General features: G+C 34.1%; 1 protein-coding gene across 1 annotated transcript in view; it reads left to right on the top strand.

Moving 5' to 3' along the window:
• LOC140435695 (uncharacterized) overlaps positions 1-20,122 on the top strand; it is a 75,786-nt gene extending 55,664 nt beyond the window's left edge. Inside the window, exons 15-20 of the mRNA XM_072524416.1 lie at positions 2,104-2,337; positions 3,630-3,804; positions 12,491-12,754; positions 13,951-14,227; positions 19,317-19,437; positions 19,753-20,122. Of these exons, the coding sequence (XP_072380517.1) occupies positions 2,104-2,337; positions 3,630-3,804; positions 12,491-12,754; positions 13,951-14,227; positions 19,317-19,437; positions 19,753-19,956 (1,275 nt within the window). The 3' untranslated portion in view covers positions 19,957-20,122. The remainder of the gene's footprint in view (positions 1-2,103; positions 2,338-3,629; positions 3,805-12,490; positions 12,755-13,950; positions 14,228-19,316; positions 19,438-19,752) is intronic.

Below are 20,122 nucleotides of genomic sequence, written 5' to 3'. Positions count from 1 at the left end.
GTAAAGAAGTTTATTTCGGGCTGGAGTTAAGTTTATTGAGGGGCTGTTTGAAAAGGTATTTATTTATAGCCACGACCCGACCAAAAACGTAAAAAACACGTTTTTGGATCTTATTTTCTGTCGTTATAACCAAATTTGCCTCGCTATAGACGGTTATAGTTCAATAGAATTTCACGGGACATGCCTGCGTAGCGCAAGTGGTAGGATGCTTGACTCGCACGCCGGTGGTCCGGGGTTCGAATCTCACCGCCGGCAAGAACATCTAGACATTTTAAAAATGTCTATAGGCCCCAGGTCGACTCAGCCTCAATAAAAATGAGTACCTTGGGTAAAACCAGGGGTAATAATAGACGGTTGAAGCGTAGCACTGGCCATGTTACCTTCCTTGTATACCGTAGGCCCTAGATATAGCAGACTACCCTGCTATACTCCCAAAGCCGCGACAGCGGTATAAAAACGGGAGACTATTATTATATATATTCGTTATATCCTCCCCTTTCATTTGCCATGTCGCATGTTAGGATTCAATCAGTTGTTTATTTTGTACTTAACCTGAGGCCTTCTTTAAGTCAAAAAATAAAAATTTGTCATATGGTAAATCTATTTTTATTCATAGTACCCTATCATATCTCGTATGTCGTTATACGTTCATTAATATTGAAGATACTGCGTAGTGCCCTTTTAATAGTCGCCTTGTTTATTTTTTCTATCTGAATATATTCGTTATATCCTCCCCTTTCATTTGCCATGTCCCATGTTAGGATTCAATCAGTTGTTTATTTTGTACTGAACCTGAGGCCTTCTTTAAGTCAAAAAATCAAAATTTGTCTTATGGTAAATCTATTTTTATTCATAGTACCCTATCATATCTCGTATGTCGCTATACGTTCATTAATATTGAAGATACTGTGTAGTGCCCTTTCATTTAACGTATCACACGCTCCAATGTCGAAAGTGTATTTTTTCTGCCTCAACAGCGTTTTTACAGCTTTTAATTAATTACATTTAATTTTGGTAGATGTTGGTAGTTCAGATTTCTTTTCTAGGTGGCGTAGTTACCTTACTGAATAAACAGTGTGACTTTTCATCCTAGCCTTTTATATAGATAGATTCTTTCAATTTTAAATGTACGTAAAAATATGAGTTTGACTAACTACGTTATGAACGTAGTGATCCTACAGAGGGATCTTTAGGCTATATGACTTTTTTCATTTCATTATTTTGTTATTAATAAGTTGTGATTGTGAAAATATATATATTCTATTCTAACTTGTATTCATAGTTCGCTACTTGTGTTTTTATAATCCTATTTTTATTATAACTGGTATTGTAAAATTCAAATTTTCAAAATATAATTTATAATTCGAATGTATTACTATTTTTTCATCTACAGAAATTAGTTTCCTCATTAGCTCTTCGTTTTATGAGATTTCTCACCAGTAACAGTGAATACAGTGTGATTTTCTAATGAATACAAAAAATTAATATTCGATTAATCAAAACTAATGGATTCAACATAATACATTTTGAAGGACAAACAGTAATAATTTTTTTTGGGAAACTATTGATAATTGTCGAAAACGCTAAATTTAGGAAAGTATTCATTATTCCGAAAATCTAATTAAATTTTATTTCGCCACAAGTCACTTTTTTCCTATTTATTTTCGAGCAGTGTATTAAAAATTATATTGAGCAGTGTATCAAAAACTGGAATTTATCTGCGCGTGGAAGTAATGCGCGTGAAAAAAATGGAACATGAAGAACAAAGGACTGGCGGCAGAGTGAACCTACTGATTCTTTATAAGCAATATACTGTGCCAGAATGTAGCTTCGACCTTTTAAATAATTTTAAACTGTTTGTCCTTGTTTAGTGTAGTGTTATGTTTAACTTTATGTTTAATTTTATGTTTATGACATTCTGGGATTGTTGGATCGACCATAATTGACGAAATGCCCCTGAGGATGCTCTAGTGAGCGAAAGTACTTGTGCAAGATTTAATTAATAAAACTGTGCTCGATATCTTCCTTTATTTTATCAAAGTGCATTTATTCGAGCATTCAACCTTATATCAAACTATTTTTTAAGTGCCTCCCCGTTTTTAGAAAAGTGAATTCGACTGGAACTCTCAGCTTCAAGGATACATTTTAAGTTCTTTTTTCTATGGATATCTTACCACCCAAGTAATTGGAGGATACTTAGCGACTAAGTTTGGAGGAAAAAATATATTTCTGATCGGTGTAGGTGTTACAGCTTTACTCACGTTGCTTACGCCAATTGCGGCCAAAAGCAGTGCCTACTTTTTAATAGCTATAAGAATTGCTGAAGGAATATTTGAAGTAAGTGTTAAGAAAATTTAAATGGTACAATATTTTTTTCTCAATTTTTTAGGACATTTTAAACGTCGAGTTAGAACTCGTTGTTTCTTATACTGCCCTATTAAAAAAGAACCCCGTATCTCCACTATAGCGAGTTTTGAGAAAACCGCGATTAAAGATTTTTGTTTAATCCCTAGTGTTTTTGGTACAATAATAACACAAAATCATTTGGGGTAGAGTGTGTAGCATCGTAAATAACCTTTTTCAAAAAAAAAATTACAAAATTACCATATGGACATTAGTTATGCGACATACGGGCTAACAAAGCAAAGAATTATGTCAAGTTTACTTAGCTAAAACCACGTATTATCCAGTAATTATTATAAAATTTATATAACTGCCTCGAAAGGCAAAACATTTAAATATTTTAATAATATTTTTTATAAACATTTGTTAAATAAAACATAAATAATTACGAAAAACGTTTATTTAAAAATACAAAATGAAAATTATTATTAATCGGAAGTTGGCAATTCTTCCTAAAATTGATGGTGGTTCGCCGGTATAATTTGACCTAAGTTTTTTATTATTTGTTATTTTCTCTTCTTAGCAATCCCAGAAGGTTTCGTCACAGGTGTAAGGTCCTTTATCCCAGATTTTAACACTCTGGCCTGCAAAAAGTCTATCTCTATCAACTCCTCTCTATCGTCAATCTTAACGTGTAAAATTTTGCTCTCTCTCTTCACAATTACTTTAACAATTTATGATAAGGTAAATACATGACTCTGTTTTCTTTAATTTTGACAATGATGATAAGTTTTTCCAAATAAGAAAATCGGAAACCCCCATTTTTTTCACCACCACACGATTCAAATTACACGTTTTAACGGCCTCGACGAAATCATGATAATCATAAACTTTCTTCTTTTTATTTAACGATAGTTCCACTTGGTGGTGGAAACTATTAGCGATGTGCTCTATTCCTTAGAAAAAACCTCGCATATCGTTTTATCCTACGTTAAAAACCCGTATCTGCTGAGCATATACCAGGTTCTTACTACGAAGCGTTAAATGCCAGGTTTATACTAAGCATAATAGTCATTTTTGGCGTTTACGGGGAAACTATTTTCTTTCATAAAATATTTAGAAATGTAAAATACGGGTTATTCTCTATGTGGATATGTTATATAAATCATAATGATTCATATGGTGCAAATATCCCAATTTTTCAAATTTTGGAGATACGGGGTTCTTTCTTAATAGGGCAGTATAGTCATAAATCTTCTATAGATTTAAAGCTATTTTTCTTATAGGGTGTTACTGTTCCCGCGATAAACGCCGTTTGGGCTCAATGGTCTCCTCCATTGGAAAGAAGTCGTTTGATAACGATATCGTATTCCGGAAGCTTTGTAGGAACTGTTGTAGCGATGCCTGTGTGTTCTCTCCTTGCGGCATCCATGGGCTGGGAAAGTATATTTTATACGTTTGGTAAGATATAAATCTATAGGTTGAAATATAAAGACTATATATTATTTTACCTATAAAAATTATTGCTAAAAAAATTAATTATTTGCTTAATAACAGTGGTTAAATATTATATAATTCGTACTGAGAAATAGTATATTACAGTTATAAAAATATTATGGTACTGACCTTCTAACAATCACACAAACAAGCTGAATTTTGCTAAGGATGTCAATTTTGAGATCCAAAAAAGAATGCAAGAAAGTTTTTCACTCATACCCCGGACTTTCCCCTAAAACCCCGTCGTCTAGGGATGAAACATCGATTTAACAAGAATCTGTACGCTGTAGAAAAAAATATTTCAAATATAAAATGTAGCTGAGATAATTTTAACACGTTATGCCCCATGTGTACCATATTGGCACTCACTCTATTTTTATCTGGGACCGTGTGTACTTATCAGGCCACAGCGAAGTGTCGTGTTCCTAAAGCTGTGGCTCGTCGAGGATCGCATTTGCCGTGCTTTCTTATGTATAAATTTGTGTAAACGATCTGTGGTAAACAAAATCAGAAGTTGGTAAACCACGTGTTCACAATCAGGTTAGGTTATAATTTCTAACATACTTCAGTCAGTATCAGTTCGAACCTCTAACGAAGCTAAGAGTATTTTCTCTTCAGTTTTTTGTTAAAAAGTGGAACTAAAAAAGAAGATAGTGTTCCGTAAAGGACTATCGGAAGATGGATCTTCAGACTCATGCAGTAGTGAATATGAGTCTCATAGAAAAAAATAGGGTTATAAAGTCAGAATGATGATGATGATAATGATGATGATGACTTCTGATTTACTCTACCGTTGCCATATTGGACTGGTATAAATTTCTACGTTTAACCACGTCTTTTACGTGTATCAGCGCTCATCTCTATTAAAATGGATCAAATATTTATCGAGTTTGTATAATCGAATGGCTTCTGATAATCTATTTTTTTCTGCTTTTGATGCTCTACATAGATCTCCATGAGACGGCTACTCCTCATATTTATCTGCCCCAGTCCAATGCTACCCAATACCCTTCAATATTTTCGTTAGATGGTCCTACTTTGGCGTTAAAATCTCCTAGGATTTTACAATTCCCAATTTACAATTGGGAATAGTACAAATATGTTTTTTCTAGACGACCAAAGAACCTGTCAATGTCTTTTTCTTGTTCAGCTGTTATAGGAGCGTATATCTGTATAAGGTGTAGATTATTGATGGATATTCGCATTTTAATGGAAATAATTCTGTCAAGAGTATCATATCAAATGGCGCAGTCGTTTAGTTTGGATACAATTATTGCGGCTTCTTTCATTCTTGCATTATCTGGGCCTAAAACGTAGACTGCATTGCCAGCAGTTATTTTAATATGACCTTTAGCTCTCCAGTGAGCTTTCGAGAGTCGCAATATCGAGAGATTGGGATTTGTAGTTTCTTTTCTAATTATTTGTAGCTTTATGTAGTTAGAATAGCTTATCGGTCTGTAGTTTCAATATCGATAATAACCCTTTTTATATGGGGAAGCATTGTTATGGCATAGTTATGTGATAGTAGATTTTGCCTTTTATTGGCCAGTCTATTGATTCTGATCTTTTTGCTTGGATTTCGTCTATAATTTAAGTTACCACTTCTTGTTTTTTATCGGTAAGTCCGTGTTTATGTATATACACATTATGATTTTGTAGGAAATGTCAGATATAGTTGTTCAATTAATTAAGGTAGTAAACAATGAAATAAAATATATGATTGTGGATAACAAAAAAATCGATGAGCATAACTTACAAATCATTATCAATTTAGAAAAAAAACTCACTTAACTTTTAAACGCTGCAGATATCAGAAAGATGAAGAGCCACGTCAAAGTGGTCAAAGTCTCAAACGCAGTAAAAGGAAAGTCCACGTCTGCCGGGCAGTAAATATATTTTCGACACAATCAACGCTGGGTGTTCGAGGTACGAATGCTTGATTGGTTCTTCCTATTTTCCTACCCTTCGTAGGGAATGAACCACGCCTTTTACGCAGAGGTGATAAGAAACGAAAGCATCTTGGAATAGTTTTGCACGTAGGATGCATCTCAAGATGTATAATAAATTAGATAACTTTTGATCTTTAAAGCTGTAACTAAAGTGGGAGTGGTAAAGTGGGATGTATCTGGAAATTCGTATTTTGCAAGTTTTCAACAATAATCTCCCATTTTAGCCTTAATTTATTTTTTATTGAGTTAAATATATCCTTACTGTATAAATATTGCAGAAGACTTCATTTTGTACTGGTTTCATAGCTAGAGTATCAGCTTTTTCATTTCCTGGTGTAACTTAAATGGCCTCTCACCCAAAATAAATGTTGTTTTTTAAACAACATAACATAGGACACTTCATTCCTTCAAATTTTGTGTTTTTTGTAAACTCTAATGCAGATTTAATATCTGTTAATATTACTTCTTCATGAATGTTATTGGATGTTAACGTGGTAACACTCTGATAATTGAAAAAAGCTCGGCAGTATAAATGCTACAAACAGGTGGTAATTCATATATCAATGATTGGTTTGTATATTGGATAAATACACCACAACCAACACCTTACTTCGTCTTAGATCTATCTACTTGAATATGAAATGATGTGAAAATGTAATCCTCATAACACTTCTTCTTTATTGGGCTTAAGATTGGCAAAAATAATATGTAACTGAAATATTTAATGAAATTTATACAAGGCAGTAGAAATAGCAGTAGATTGGCTCAAATCGAAGTTCATACCATTGACCAAAAAACCAGTAGCAAAAGTTTGTGAAGATTATAAGACCATAAGCCTAATGAGCTATCTGCTGAAGCTGTTTTTAAAAGTCATCCACAAAAGAATTTACCGGAAATGCAAGGAAGAAATTGCTCCCAATCAGTTTGGATTTATGAACCCCGTTGGTACGAGGGAAGCTTTATTTAGCGTGCAGATATTGTTTCAGAAATGTAGAGATAACAGCTGTAATGTTTTTGCATGCTTAATTGACTATGAGAAGGCTTTAAATAGAGTCAGGCATGGACAAATGATGGAAGTGCTGAAAAGACAGGAATTAACGGAAGAGACCTTCAATTAATAGCTAACCTGTATTGGAGCTAATCAGCGGTGCTCCGAATACATGGAGAATATACAGATCAGGTCAAAATCTTAAGGGGAGTAAGACAGAGGTGCATAATTTCACCACTGATATTCAGTCTGTACTCAGAGCACATTTTTGAAAAGGTTCTAAAAGATATTAATTAAGTCATTTAAATAAATGGAGTAAAGCTTAATAAACTAGTGTTCTCCAATACCATAGAATGTCTGCAAAACTTAATGAACAAAATAAAGGAAACGAGTAGAACATATGGACTGGATATAAACACCAGCAAAACCAAGCTAATGATCACCAGCAAGGAAAACATAACTGTAGCAAATCTGTATGTGAACCAAATGAGAATTGAACGTGTCTCACAGTACAACTACTTGGGAACTATAATCAATGAGTCGTGGGACAATACCGAAGAGATTAAATGTCATATCGGAAAGGCAAAAAATACATTCTTGACTATGAGCTCTGTGTTCAAGAGCCATGACCTCACCCTAGAAACAAAAATAGGGCTCTTTAAATGTTACGTGTACTCAGTGCTTCTGTACGGAGTAGAAACGTGGATATTGAAGGCGGAAACTCTACCAAGGCTTTTTAGTTATGGTTATACAGAAGGATCCTAAAAATACCATGGACAGACAAAGTCACCAATGAAGAAGTACTACGGAAGATGAACACAATTGCGGATTTGGTCAACATCGTGAAGGGCTGTAAGCTGCAGTACTTGGTACATATAATGAGAAATCAAGGCAGAGATGAGCTATTCCAATGCATTTTGCAAGGTAAAATTGACGAAAAAAGGGCCCCAGGACGAAGAAGAATATCCTGGCTTCTCAGGTTAGCAGTATAGAAAGACCTCAACACAGCTATTTTGTATAGCAACCAACAAAGTCATTATAACCAGAATGATCGCCAACGTTCGGAACAAACAGGCACTCTAAGAAGAAGAAGGATTGGAACTGATAATTTTGAATCTACTCGACTTCCCCATCAACTATCAGAAAATATTTTAGGATTTTTTTCCGCCGGTGGAGACTTTTTAAAACCATATCAACATCTAAATTTAATTTAATTTAAGACTGTTTTATCTGCTTAGTATGCGTGTAAATAATTTATGATTAAAAGAACGTTTTTACAAATGAAAAAATGAACGTTCATCTCTCTAAAAAATATATAAAAAATTGAATAATTAATATGATAATGGTTAGAGATGTGTATATGTAGGTCACTCCAATAAAATCGTCTCGTATTTAAAAAAATAAAAAATTCTAACGGATCTAAGATTTTTTACTTTCTATATAAATATTCTTTGAATATAATTATAGCGGAAGTAAATATTAATAGAGTATAAGAGAGTCCGTTGAAACTATTCCACCAAAAACAAACTAGATTATGTTAAATGCTTCATTTTAAAAATATTTTCGGAGTTTTTAATCTCTTCAGTTGTTTACTAGTATAAATGTAAAAAAATAAAAGATATAACAAATAAAAGTTAACCTGATACCAGAGCGAACTGTTAGGTAGAAAAAGAGGAGAGCCGATAAAAATTTATGGAATTATGGGTGATCCATTTATTTATTCAGTTGGCTTTAGTTTCCTCCGTGGGTAATATTGGAATCCTATCGTAGCTGCATCCAAACCATTCACGGAGATTGCGTGGCCACGAGATTTTACGTCTTCCTACGCTTCTTCTGCCTTTGATTTTTCCCTGAATTATATTCCTTAGTAGTTCGTATCTTTCACCTCTCATGATGTGCCTAACGTATTCCAATTTCCTGATTTTTATGAAATTTAAAACTTCGCATTCTTTTCCTAGTTGTTCGAGAACTTGTTCGTTTGTTTTGCGATTCATCCATGATATTTTCAAAATACGTCGGTAACACCACATTTCGAATGCTTCTTATTCGGAGCGATATATTGATATCGCGATTACAAAAAAGTTTAATCATTCTATTAAAAGTTGACCGTGCAATTTCAATGCGGCATCTTATTTCTTTTGTCTGATCAGTAACCTCTGTGATCCATGCTCCAAGGTATTTGTACAAAGATATTTGTTCAATTTCTGTATTATCTAGTACTAGCTTAACTTTGATGTTTTGTGCTTTTGTAAATACCATGAACTTGGTTTTCTTTAAATTTATTTTTAGTCCATAATCGTTGCAATATATATATAGTTGTTCAGCAAGGTGTTGCAGTTCTTCTAGTGTTCCTGCCAGAAGGACGGTGTCGTCAGCATATCTTATGTTACAAAGTGGCTCACCGTTTAATATAAGGCCCTCACTGACCTCGGCAAGCGCTAATTCTGAGATGGCTTCACTGTATAAATTGAATAACAAGGGTGATAAAATACACCCTTGGCGGACCCCACGGCAAATCTGGATATCCTCGGTCAGTTCATTTTCAACTTTCACTTTTGCTGTTTGGTTCTAATAGAGGTTACATATGATTCTAATGTCTCTACTGTCTATGTTTTTATTTAATAAAGTTTCTTTAAGCCGATTATGCTGCACTCTGTCAAATGCCTTCTCAAAATCAATGAAACAGGCATATACTTCCTGATTTATATCTAAGCATCTCTGTTAAAGAACACTTACTGCAAACAGTGCATCTCGTGTTCCCAGTCCTTTCCTAAATCCCATTTGTGTATTACTTATGCCTTCATCTAATTTCTTGTGTATTCTATTGTGAATTACTTTTAAAAACAATTTCAAGACATGACTCATTAAGGCTATGGTGCGATGTTCATTGCACTCCTTTGCATTGGCTTTTTTGGGTAGCGGTATGAATGTTGATTGGAGCCATTCTTTAGGTATTATACCTGTTCTATATATGGTATTGAATAGATCCAAAAGAAGATCAATAGATTCAGCATTCACAATTTTGAGTAATTCGATAGAAACTTCATCAGGCCCGGGAGATTTACCACCTTTAGCTTGTTTCATTGCATATTCAATTTCTTCTCATATAATGTCAGGCCCGGTATCATCCTTAAATTGTTTTGGTGCTTCTGTTCTCTCTTTGTCTTCAAAAAGTTGTGCTATATGTTGTGCCCATCTCTGCATTTTTTGGTTTATATCTGTTATAAGTGCACCACTTTCATCTCTTAGTTGCCTAGTTTGAAGTGTTTTTCTCATTCCTGTTAATTCTTTAATTCTTTTATGCATGTTAAAAAAGTCATATTTTTCACATTCTCTCCTTAGCTTCTTTTATTCTCTTTTTAATTAATAGATCAGTTTCATTATATCAACATAAACAAGCAGTTTATACAACATTTATTCTGGTTAGTAAAGTCATAATGTTTTTGAGGTAATTTAGCAAGAAATTGATTAAAAGAAAAATATGTGTCGAGGGACGTAACCATAGTTTTGTCAATTAGTTTTTCTTCTTCTTCTGGGTCTGGTGATTTGTTTCGGAATTTCTGTCCCATTGCAATTGTAGACGTGGAGAAGCCGTGGGTTGTTCCTTAATGCTTTTTTAACTTTCTCGTTCTTATGGTCCTCGTCTGTCAGTTTTTCGGATTTTGTGATAAGGGTTTTGATAACAATATAATTGCGATATTCCATTTCTATAAACCAAGAATTATACGAGACGCCATAGAAATTAAAAAAAATGGCCAAAGGTCTCAATAAAAGAGATGACGACATCCGGTTACCTTCGACATGGAGACGTCTCATAAAGAAAATATCGTCCGCTTCATCCTATAATCAAAATTTTGCCGTCAGAAGCCTATTCCCACGCCAACGCCCACGCCAACCTCCACCCAAACCACACGGTATAAATGAACCATTCACTGTTCCGAATAGCAGTAATGCATTGGTTAGTGATCAGTGAAGTCGTGTCCTGCATTGTCAAATGTGCCGATTTCAGATTTCCATTATCGACGTTAGATTTACAACTTTTCACTAAGAGTTATAGAAAGAACTGGAAGAATTATTTCTAAATTTAAAAATGGGGTAAGTCCTGGTAACGACTGGGTAACCCATTTTTTAGAGAGGCATAGTCAGCAAATCTCTGTCACAAAAAGAAACGATAGAATTATATTTCAATAATTTAAGAACAACTCTCTCAAATTCCCCTTCATCGCACGTTTTCAATTACGATGAAACCAACGTTAGTGATGATCCGGGGAAAAGACGATTGCTATATAGAAGAGAGACCAAATACCCAGAGCAAATCAGTAATCATAGTAAAGCCGCCACATCAATAATGATGTGCGGTGCTGCTGATGGCACACTACTCAGCTTAAGGAAGTAAACAGCTATACCAGTGAAAGCGAAAATGAAATTGAAAATGAAGATTCTGTGGAGAAGCAATCATATGAAGATGAGATGAATACAAAACCATCCCTTGCTGAATTGAATGTTGGAACTTATGTGCTTGTAAAAATTATGTTAGGTAAACGAAAATGTGTAAATTACGTATATGCCGGAAGGATACAAGAGAAATTACCTTTTGACGAATACGAACTCATTGGACTTGAATCACTGGATGAAACCCATAAACATAAAGTTGTGTAGACTGACGTTTTTAATGCTTCTTTCGCTGATATCTTAGCAATTCTGAAGACCCCATCGGTTGAAACAAATGAAACAGCAACGAAATGCATATATCCTGGCAGTTGATGTTAAAGAAAAATAACTTATTTTGTTTAGCTTTCATGATATATTCTTTTGACTTTTTTTAATATTTTATATTGTTTTACCAATTTGCTAAAATGTTTTTTACCTCAATAAAGTATTAGCTACTTCTAGAATCATTTATTATATACTAATTATTGTGTCTGTAGCAGCTATCAAAGTCACCCCCCAAATTAAAATTGAAATATCTAAAAATTGGCTTGAAAAATGGGTTGACATTGATATTACTACAGCTTTGATATACAGTTTCTTATTTTTTTTGAAAAAATCCTCAATTTGAAAACATATATGCTATCAATTTAAATTAAATAAACATAAAATTCATCCCAATGGTGACTTTTCCACATTTTTGGGATGACCCATTCAAAAGTTACGCTAGAAATACGGAAAAAATTAACAAAGTCACTCCGTTCTACGGTAAATTAAAATGAGGAGAGGCACATTCCTCCAACCCCTAATTTGTAAACCATGAAAATATCCTAAATTATGAAAATGAAAATATGTTGAAAAATGAAACCTGTTGACAAAGTAAATAAAACACATGAAAATCTACATCCATCTTAAAATAGGAATTCATAGCAGAACTGACAGTTGTTTAAACATTTTGTTAAAAGCATATTGAAGATAATTTTAATAACGTTATTAGATAAATTGAACACAAAAGTTTTACTATAATTAAAATCAATGAAATTATTTCAATATAATAAAAAAAATTGGAGTAATTCTTATTTAAAATAATTGTTTTAATATTTTGAATTTATAAAAATAAAACAATTTTAAAAATTCCTACATTACTGCATGAAAAAAATGTTTTAATTAAGTGGAACATACTTAGTGGAATTATCGGGCTAGGTATAAATCACATTCTCACTCAAATCAACAAACATAAACCCAACCAACCACTTGCGGTTTGATTAACAATATACTGTTTTAGGTGCAGTTGGCCTACTTTGGTGTGTATTTTGGATATTTATTGTATCTGATACGCCAGCTGGAGACTCGTCAATTAGTGCGAAGGAACTAGAATACATACAAAAATCGATCGAAAGTGAAAATAGTCAAAAGAACGAAGAAAATACGCCGGTACCATGGCTTTCCATGTTCACTTCTTTACCAGTGTGGGCTATTGCCGTTGGGTTTTTCTGCGAGACTTGGGGGTTTTATACCATGCTCACCTACTTACCTAAAATTATGAAAAGTAAGTCAATAATTTAGATGGTCTATTTTTTGTGATGGCCAGAGGCCTCTTATTTCATTCGGTACACTCTCTCATCGATCAAAACCAGATAGGTGTAAAATATTACCAAATATCTTACACCAACCTTAGACATTCTGACTGTATATTTAACTTTATATAAAGTCGCCCAATAGGGACTTCAAATAGTAAACAAAATAGTTGTTCTGCTTGGGCAATGTTCTGAAAACTTCGCCTATTTATTTGAGCCAACTGGTTGAGTTAATAATTTATTAAGACTCGTAAGTTGAGGAAACGCAAGATCTACTAAAATAATCGCCACTGTCCGTAAAAGTATGCAGAAGAATCTGAGACAGTCACTTTCACAGTTCTCACAAGAACTCGGTCTTTCACAAACCATAACTTAGCAAATTTTGCGTCGTAACTTTGCAAGACTTTGTAACGAAAGAACTGAAAGTAGACAACTATAGACAACGAAGTTTGTATCCTGTACAAACGTCAGAAAAATCATCTTTAGCAAGGAGATATCTTTTTGAATGAATGGGTATGTCACCAAAAAGAATTGGGGAATTTGGGACGATAACAATCCAAATAAGATCCAAGAGCCTCCAATTTATCCCCAAAAGTCACTGTTTGTCTGTTTTTTCTGTGTTTAGAATGACGTTGAGCAGGCCATCGTCATCAACGGCAAGCTCTATCAACTTGTTGTGGTCTGAATTGGATGATATTGGGCATTCTGTATGACCAATTTATAAAACAAAATAAAATATCAGAAGAATGGAGAACTAGGGAACTAATTCTAGTATTCAACAAAGGAGATAAAAAAGACCCAGAAAATTGCAGATGTTTCACCTTGTTAAATACTACCCTAAAACTTACAATTAAAATTTAAGGATAAGTAATAAATCGGAGGATAAGGGTAGCAGACAAACAATAGACTTTTCGTACTGGAAGCTGATGTACACATGCTATATTCGACAAAAATCTAATTAATGAGTACTCACTAGAGTGTAATGGTAGTTCATAAAGGTTGAAGAACTCACGAGATAGGTATGGTGTTGATACAAGCATGCTATTTAGGGTGGTAGTGAATAAAATTAAGATAGCTATGATGGTAACCTCTGAAAGGACATGGTACATGAAGAAGAAAAGATTTTACTCATGATTTCCCCAAAAATTAATTTTTTTTCTGTGTTTAGATGTTCTGAAGTTTGACATAAAATCAGCTGGTTTCATATCAGCATTGCCTTATCTAACCATGGCGATTATGATGCAACTCGGTGGTCAAATTGCAGACCGTCTGATGGTGAAGCAAATTTTATCAACCACTCAAGTGAGAAAATTATTCACATGTGCGGGTTTTCTTTTACAAATGGCGTTTATTCTTGGAGCCGGCTTCTGGTTGTCTCAAGCAGGCATAACGTTTTGCTTGGTTATGGGTGTTGGATTTGGAGGATTTGCTCTGGCTGGATTTGGGTGAGTATACAAGTGAGTTAAAAACATTTAGGGGAACATCAACGAAATAATTACACATAAATTTTATTATTTTTAATAAAAAAAAATTTACATAGCTCCCAAATAAAACCAAAGACTTTTTCGGAACGTCAGCACAAGCAGTGTGAGCCCAATGAGAACAATTATTGCACCGCACTTAATCTTCTTCAGCTCTGAAGTGGAAATAAAGCTCGTTTTAATAATAATATATGCATGGAGATTCTTCTAGATTATCATCTTCAGTGTTGTTAAACAAATTTTCTTCTTAACTGTCGTCTTTAACTAACCTTTTACTGACGTGCCGTTTTCTCTTTGCTGGAGAATCATTGGGCTTATGATGTTATTTAATGATGTTTGATCAGTCTTTGGTTTCCTTTTTTCCCTGTCCACTAATAAATTTACCTTTTGGAGCCAGAGAAACTTCCTATATAGAAACAGACAGAGTGGAAGTCGAGGCACGTTCTTTTTTGTCGGCGAATAGACAATTATCCTGTAAAATACGTTTTGTAATAGCGTTTTGTAAAATATTAGATACTGGAATTTGATATGAATCATCGGCTTGTTGCATGGATGTATGCATCTTGCAGTGAGATTGTGTAGACGGAGTAACTTGTAGAATATTTGTTGCAGGAAGCAAAAATGTATCATCTTGTGGCTGTTTAGGTGGACCAGCAGTGGAAATATCGTGTGATTGTTTAGATAGCCCAGCATTTGAAATATCACCTGAAATCGTTGGCTGCTCAAGTTGCCCATTGGGGATATGTTCCAGTGGTCTATTTGTAGTTTCCGCGGGTTTATACATATAATCGGGAAATACGCCCGGATTTAAAGGCTTAATACCAGTACTTTTGAATCCGTTACAACTATTTTACACTGTAGCTGCCTTGCCGTATGCTTCCTTGAACAAGCCGGATATCTGTAATTGTGTAGGAACGCGCCCAGGATGTGCTTTCAACCACTAGGATATTGCTTGGTTAAAGTATGTTTTAAGGGTACAAAAAACCTAACCTAGGACCCACGCAGGGTTGTACAGCCAGAATAATGATGATGAATGTCATCATTTGGGTTAATTGATACTAGCAGATCACTGCAAGTCTCGGGTCTATCCGATTGTACTGAGTCAAATGAAGGAAAATTTGATGGTCCAGGTTGAGGAGAAACGTTTTTAGTAGGTACCTGATGAGACAAGGCTTGTTGTGAATTATTTGCAACCTTTTTGGTAGAGATTTATTTTCTTTGTAGGATTAGTTTTCATAAATATGCTATATGAAGTGTAATAAGATGCTTTAAATGACTTTAGAAAGCTCTGTCTAAAAAAATGGTTACAAATAATGTGTTGTGTGACTAGGTAGGCATAGTAAAATAATATTCTGTTCTGCAAATTCTAACATCTCAACTGAATTACAATGGGAACTGTGACCATCTAATATGAGTAATACTGTCCTTGGTGGTTTTGTGAGCAACATCTCAACTGAATTACAATGGGAACTGTGACTATCTAATATAAGTAATACTGTCCTTGGTGGTTTTGTGAGAAAAAATGATTTCTTAGACAAAAAAAAAAGAAAATTTCACTCGTCACATAAGCTCATTAGAAACACTTTTAACTGAAGTTCAGTCTCGTCAATGTTATAAACATTACTAGGCTCATTAAGCTAGTTACTTTTTACTAAAATATCTTTAAGCAAATCAAAGTACTTTGTAATTTTCCTTTTTCATATTTCGAGCACGAGCTTGAGAAGTACCTACCCTTGGATTTTCTCGTTGAAACTTATGAATTGAGATTTAAAAATACGTAAATGCAACCAATCAATGAATGCTAGTTATCTTGTTTCATTGAAATTATGTTTGATTTTTACCCGTTTAGCCAATTTATAAGCCTTTGACCTCACAATACGTCTTGTAGCGTAAAACCGTATTTTTGCAGTTTTTTGATATGTTGGACAATTTTCTTTTTATTTGCGATACCTAGCAGTGACGTACGATACCTAGCTTTGAGTAAAAAGAGGAGTTCGTCAGTGTTGTGTACTTTCTTCACTGTTATTCAATATATATTCCGAAAAAATCTTTCAAAATGCCCTCGAAAATATTGAAGAAGGAATAAAAATCAACGGAGAATACGTAAACAACTTAAGATACGCAGACGACACCGTCATTATTGCGGACAGTGCTGAGGGTTTACAACGACTTTTGAATGACATTAATATTTGTATCTATAACAAACATATAGAACCAGTACAAAGATTCCAGTATCTTGGTTGCTGGATAACAAACGATCTTGACCACGAGGTTGAAATACGTGCTCGTATAGAATATGCTAGGTCCGCATTTCAACGAATGAAAAAATTCTCAATAAACTCTACGTTATCGTTGGATATCCGATACTAATTTGTAAAAACGTTTATTTATTCCATATTGCTATACGCATATTGACTCTCGGAATTACAAGTATGAGGCGTATAGTAGCCTTTGAGATGTGGGTTTTTCGAAGGATGCTGAAGATCTCTTGTACAGAGCACGAAGTTAATGACCAACAACGAGGTGCTAAGAAGAATGAGTACTGAGAGAGAACTTCTAAATATTGTAAAAAACAGAAAAACGAGTTGTCTAGGACATATTTACAAAGGAGAAAAATATAACTTCCTACGATTTATAAACGACTTATAATGGAAGGGAAAGTGGAAGGAAGAAGAGGTCCAGGAAGAAGAAAATGCTCCTGGTTTAAGAATTTAAGAGACTGGACAGGCATGGATACACATTCGATACTAAGAACAGCTCCAGATAGAGAGCAATTTGCTGTAGTTTTAGCCAACCTTCAGTAATGGAGAAGGCACCTTAAGAAGAAGCAGTGACGATGGACCAAGAGATTTTTTTCTATACAATTATTAACAATTCTTCTTTTTAGTGTACTCCAAGCGACTCCAACGAATATTGATGCCGTATTTTAACTCATGATGTTATTTTGAATTGAACTTACAGCATTTCTTAATGATTCTTCAGCACTCCTCACGCGTAGATGTTCGCTTTCTATTATAAAATGTCGGCATTATAATCTGCACAGAAAACATCAGTGTTATATTGTAATAATTAGTATCAACTGGGTTCATTATCTTTCCCCTTCAGAGTTAACTCTCCATTCCGTTTTCAAAGGAGAGGTGATGAATTCTTATGCGATTAGCCAAGGAAGTTTATGGCATTATTTTGAGATTATAGTACGTAAGTCTACTTTAAACTATAAGCACATTCAAAGATGATTACTTACCTCTTATTATGAATACCGATGTTAGTATAAACGTTCAAGTCCAAATAAATTTTAACTCCTTCAGAATATTATTAGTTTAAAAAGGAAAAGACAGTTAGGATTTTATTTCACGTACAGGGCGATTGCGCATCCGCTTATACGTATTTCGGCTCAATAGGCCTCATCAGAACGGCTTTCGCAGTCGCTCTGAACGTGAAAATAAATCTTTTTTATCTTAGGGAGCAACTCTAACATAGCTTCGTATAGACGCAAATAGCGACATCTGATAATAAAATCCGTAAACTAATTTTTGAAACCAAATTCAGAATTTCGCTTTACTCTGTGCCTTCTAAGGATTGCAAGGCAAAACAGACGTTGATAAAGATGTTATTAATATTATAGAAACCCAGTTAAACGAAACAATTCCCAAAAATCTGATAACTCATAAACTGGGATATGTAATAGTGAACACTCATGCTATTGACACAGGACGGAAGAAAATTAAAACAGTTTTAACAATTAAACTTTGTTTTTAATTATTTACAATAGAACTGTTAGTTACAACATAACTTTTCTTGCTTTCATATCCGCAAAGTTTTGGATCACGTGATGGAAATCAAGAGTTTTTGCAAGTTTCGACTATATGCTTAACAGTCCCAAATCAGATAATCGTTGTTGACCCATAGTAGATCTTAAACAATTCTTAATTCGGCTCAAAACACTAAATGATCTCTCGGCCTGAGCAACGGATACTGGTAGGCAACAGAATATGCGAAGAGCAATGCACACATTGGGGAAAATATTTGTCACATTAAGGGACACGAGCTTGTTCAAAAGTTTTGCTGCTTTCAGCGACGTATCTGAGATGTTTGATTTACTAACAGTTTTCAAATAAATCATTTCATCAACTAGATCCCTGTTTACATCTGAATTGTACTCTTCGACGAATCTTACACAACTTTCTGAGATTGTATTCTCCTCCATTTCGTTATACTTCCATAAAAATGAAAATTTCATTTCGATTTCTCTCAGTGCTGTGAACCTCGTTTTCAGGTTGGCCACCAAAACATCAATTATTGTGTAAAAAACTTCTGTTTTGAAGCGTTCTTCCGGGGATAAATTTAGCCGAAAATTGCAATTGAAACCTGTGACGAAGGGGGTATATGGGAATGGTAGTGAGTCAGGACGTAAACTCGTAAACAAACAGACGTCGCGCCAAGGTCAGCGCTTCTGCGAATCGTGTGGCAGTGGCCGATAGAGCGAGCTTCCGATCAGGGGCTCCCACGCGCAATGTATTCCCAATATATTTTTATTAAATTGTTACTTATGCAAAGAAATAATTTCTTGCATATTGCCTTTTCCAAATGCATAATATTCCTTATAATAATTTCATAATTAAAACCGCAAGCAAATTCAATCTGTTGTAAAATATTTTAATAAAAGGAATTTTTTTAAATTTGCTAACGGCCCTAGCCCGGGACCCTTTGGGCCCCGGGCCCCGGGGATTTGCCCCCCCCCCCTCTGGTCGGGCCTGGCCGTTTCTAAAAATCAAATCTTGCTTAAAAGGAACCTGTCACGCGTCATTGGAGGACGTAAAACAAAAATCGGTGCAGCCACTCAACAGACAGTCACAAGATGACCTATAGTAGGACTGTTTCGTATATGGAGCAATGTAGGGATGCGAAAGGAGAGTATATTAAAGGAAAAAAAAAATGAAAAATGCTAAACAAACATGTTATATTAATAGCCTCGGAACTTGATTTGCCAAACTTTGTATTATGTGTTTTATATATTGCTTTATATTTTATTAATATCTCTGATCCTTTTTAGAGTTAATGGATTAGATATAGCTCCCAAATATGCCAGTATTCTCGTAGGATTTAGTAACTCTTTTGGAACCGTCCCAGGAATTATCAGTCCTATACTAACTGGATATTTAGTAACACATGAGGTAAAAGATGAATATGTTTTAATTAATATTTCTTAAAATTTAAAAATCCATTATCGTTACATCTATTACAGTTAAAAACATAAAAAAAATAATAAATAGAAACACATCGTAACAAAAATACATTTAGGACATTTTACAAAATAGCAACAATAAACTTAATTTAAAAAATTAAATTTTTAAATGAAAAACCTAGAGGAAACTCAAAAATAAGTTATTTTTAGAAACAAAGATGTTATTTATTATCTTTTTTTTTTCTTGTCTTTGTAACCTATAATAAGTAGACAATTTTATTATAGCATGATTTTATACTTTCAGGACGATATCAACGAATGGCGAACAATATTTTATATATCATCGACAATTTATCTTTTTGGAGCGATATTCTATGGTATATATGCATCTGGACAGCTACAGCCATGGGTTCAGATAAATCTCAGTGTTAATCAAGTTGACGACGAAAAATATCCCGACAAAATCACAACAAAGCAAATATCTCATAATAAAATTTCTCAAACATAAAATAATCATCATAAAACTAATATTTGTTTGCTAATTTCTTAAATTACCTTGTAAAAAGAGTGGAGTGTCATATACACTATTGTAAATGTTTAGCAGGTGCGGAATGAATCAATTTTTATTGTTATGTTTGTGATACAAATCTCGTGAAAGTACAAAAAAATCATTT

The sequence above is a fragment of the Diabrotica undecimpunctata genome, chromosome 3 (genome assembly GCF_040954645.1).
Source record: "Diabrotica undecimpunctata isolate CICGRU chromosome 3, icDiaUnde3, whole genome shotgun sequence".
NCBI lineage: Eukaryota > Metazoa > Arthropoda > Insecta > Coleoptera > Chrysomelidae > Diabrotica > Diabrotica undecimpunctata.
This window is presented reverse-complemented; position numbering and strand designations above follow the sequence as displayed.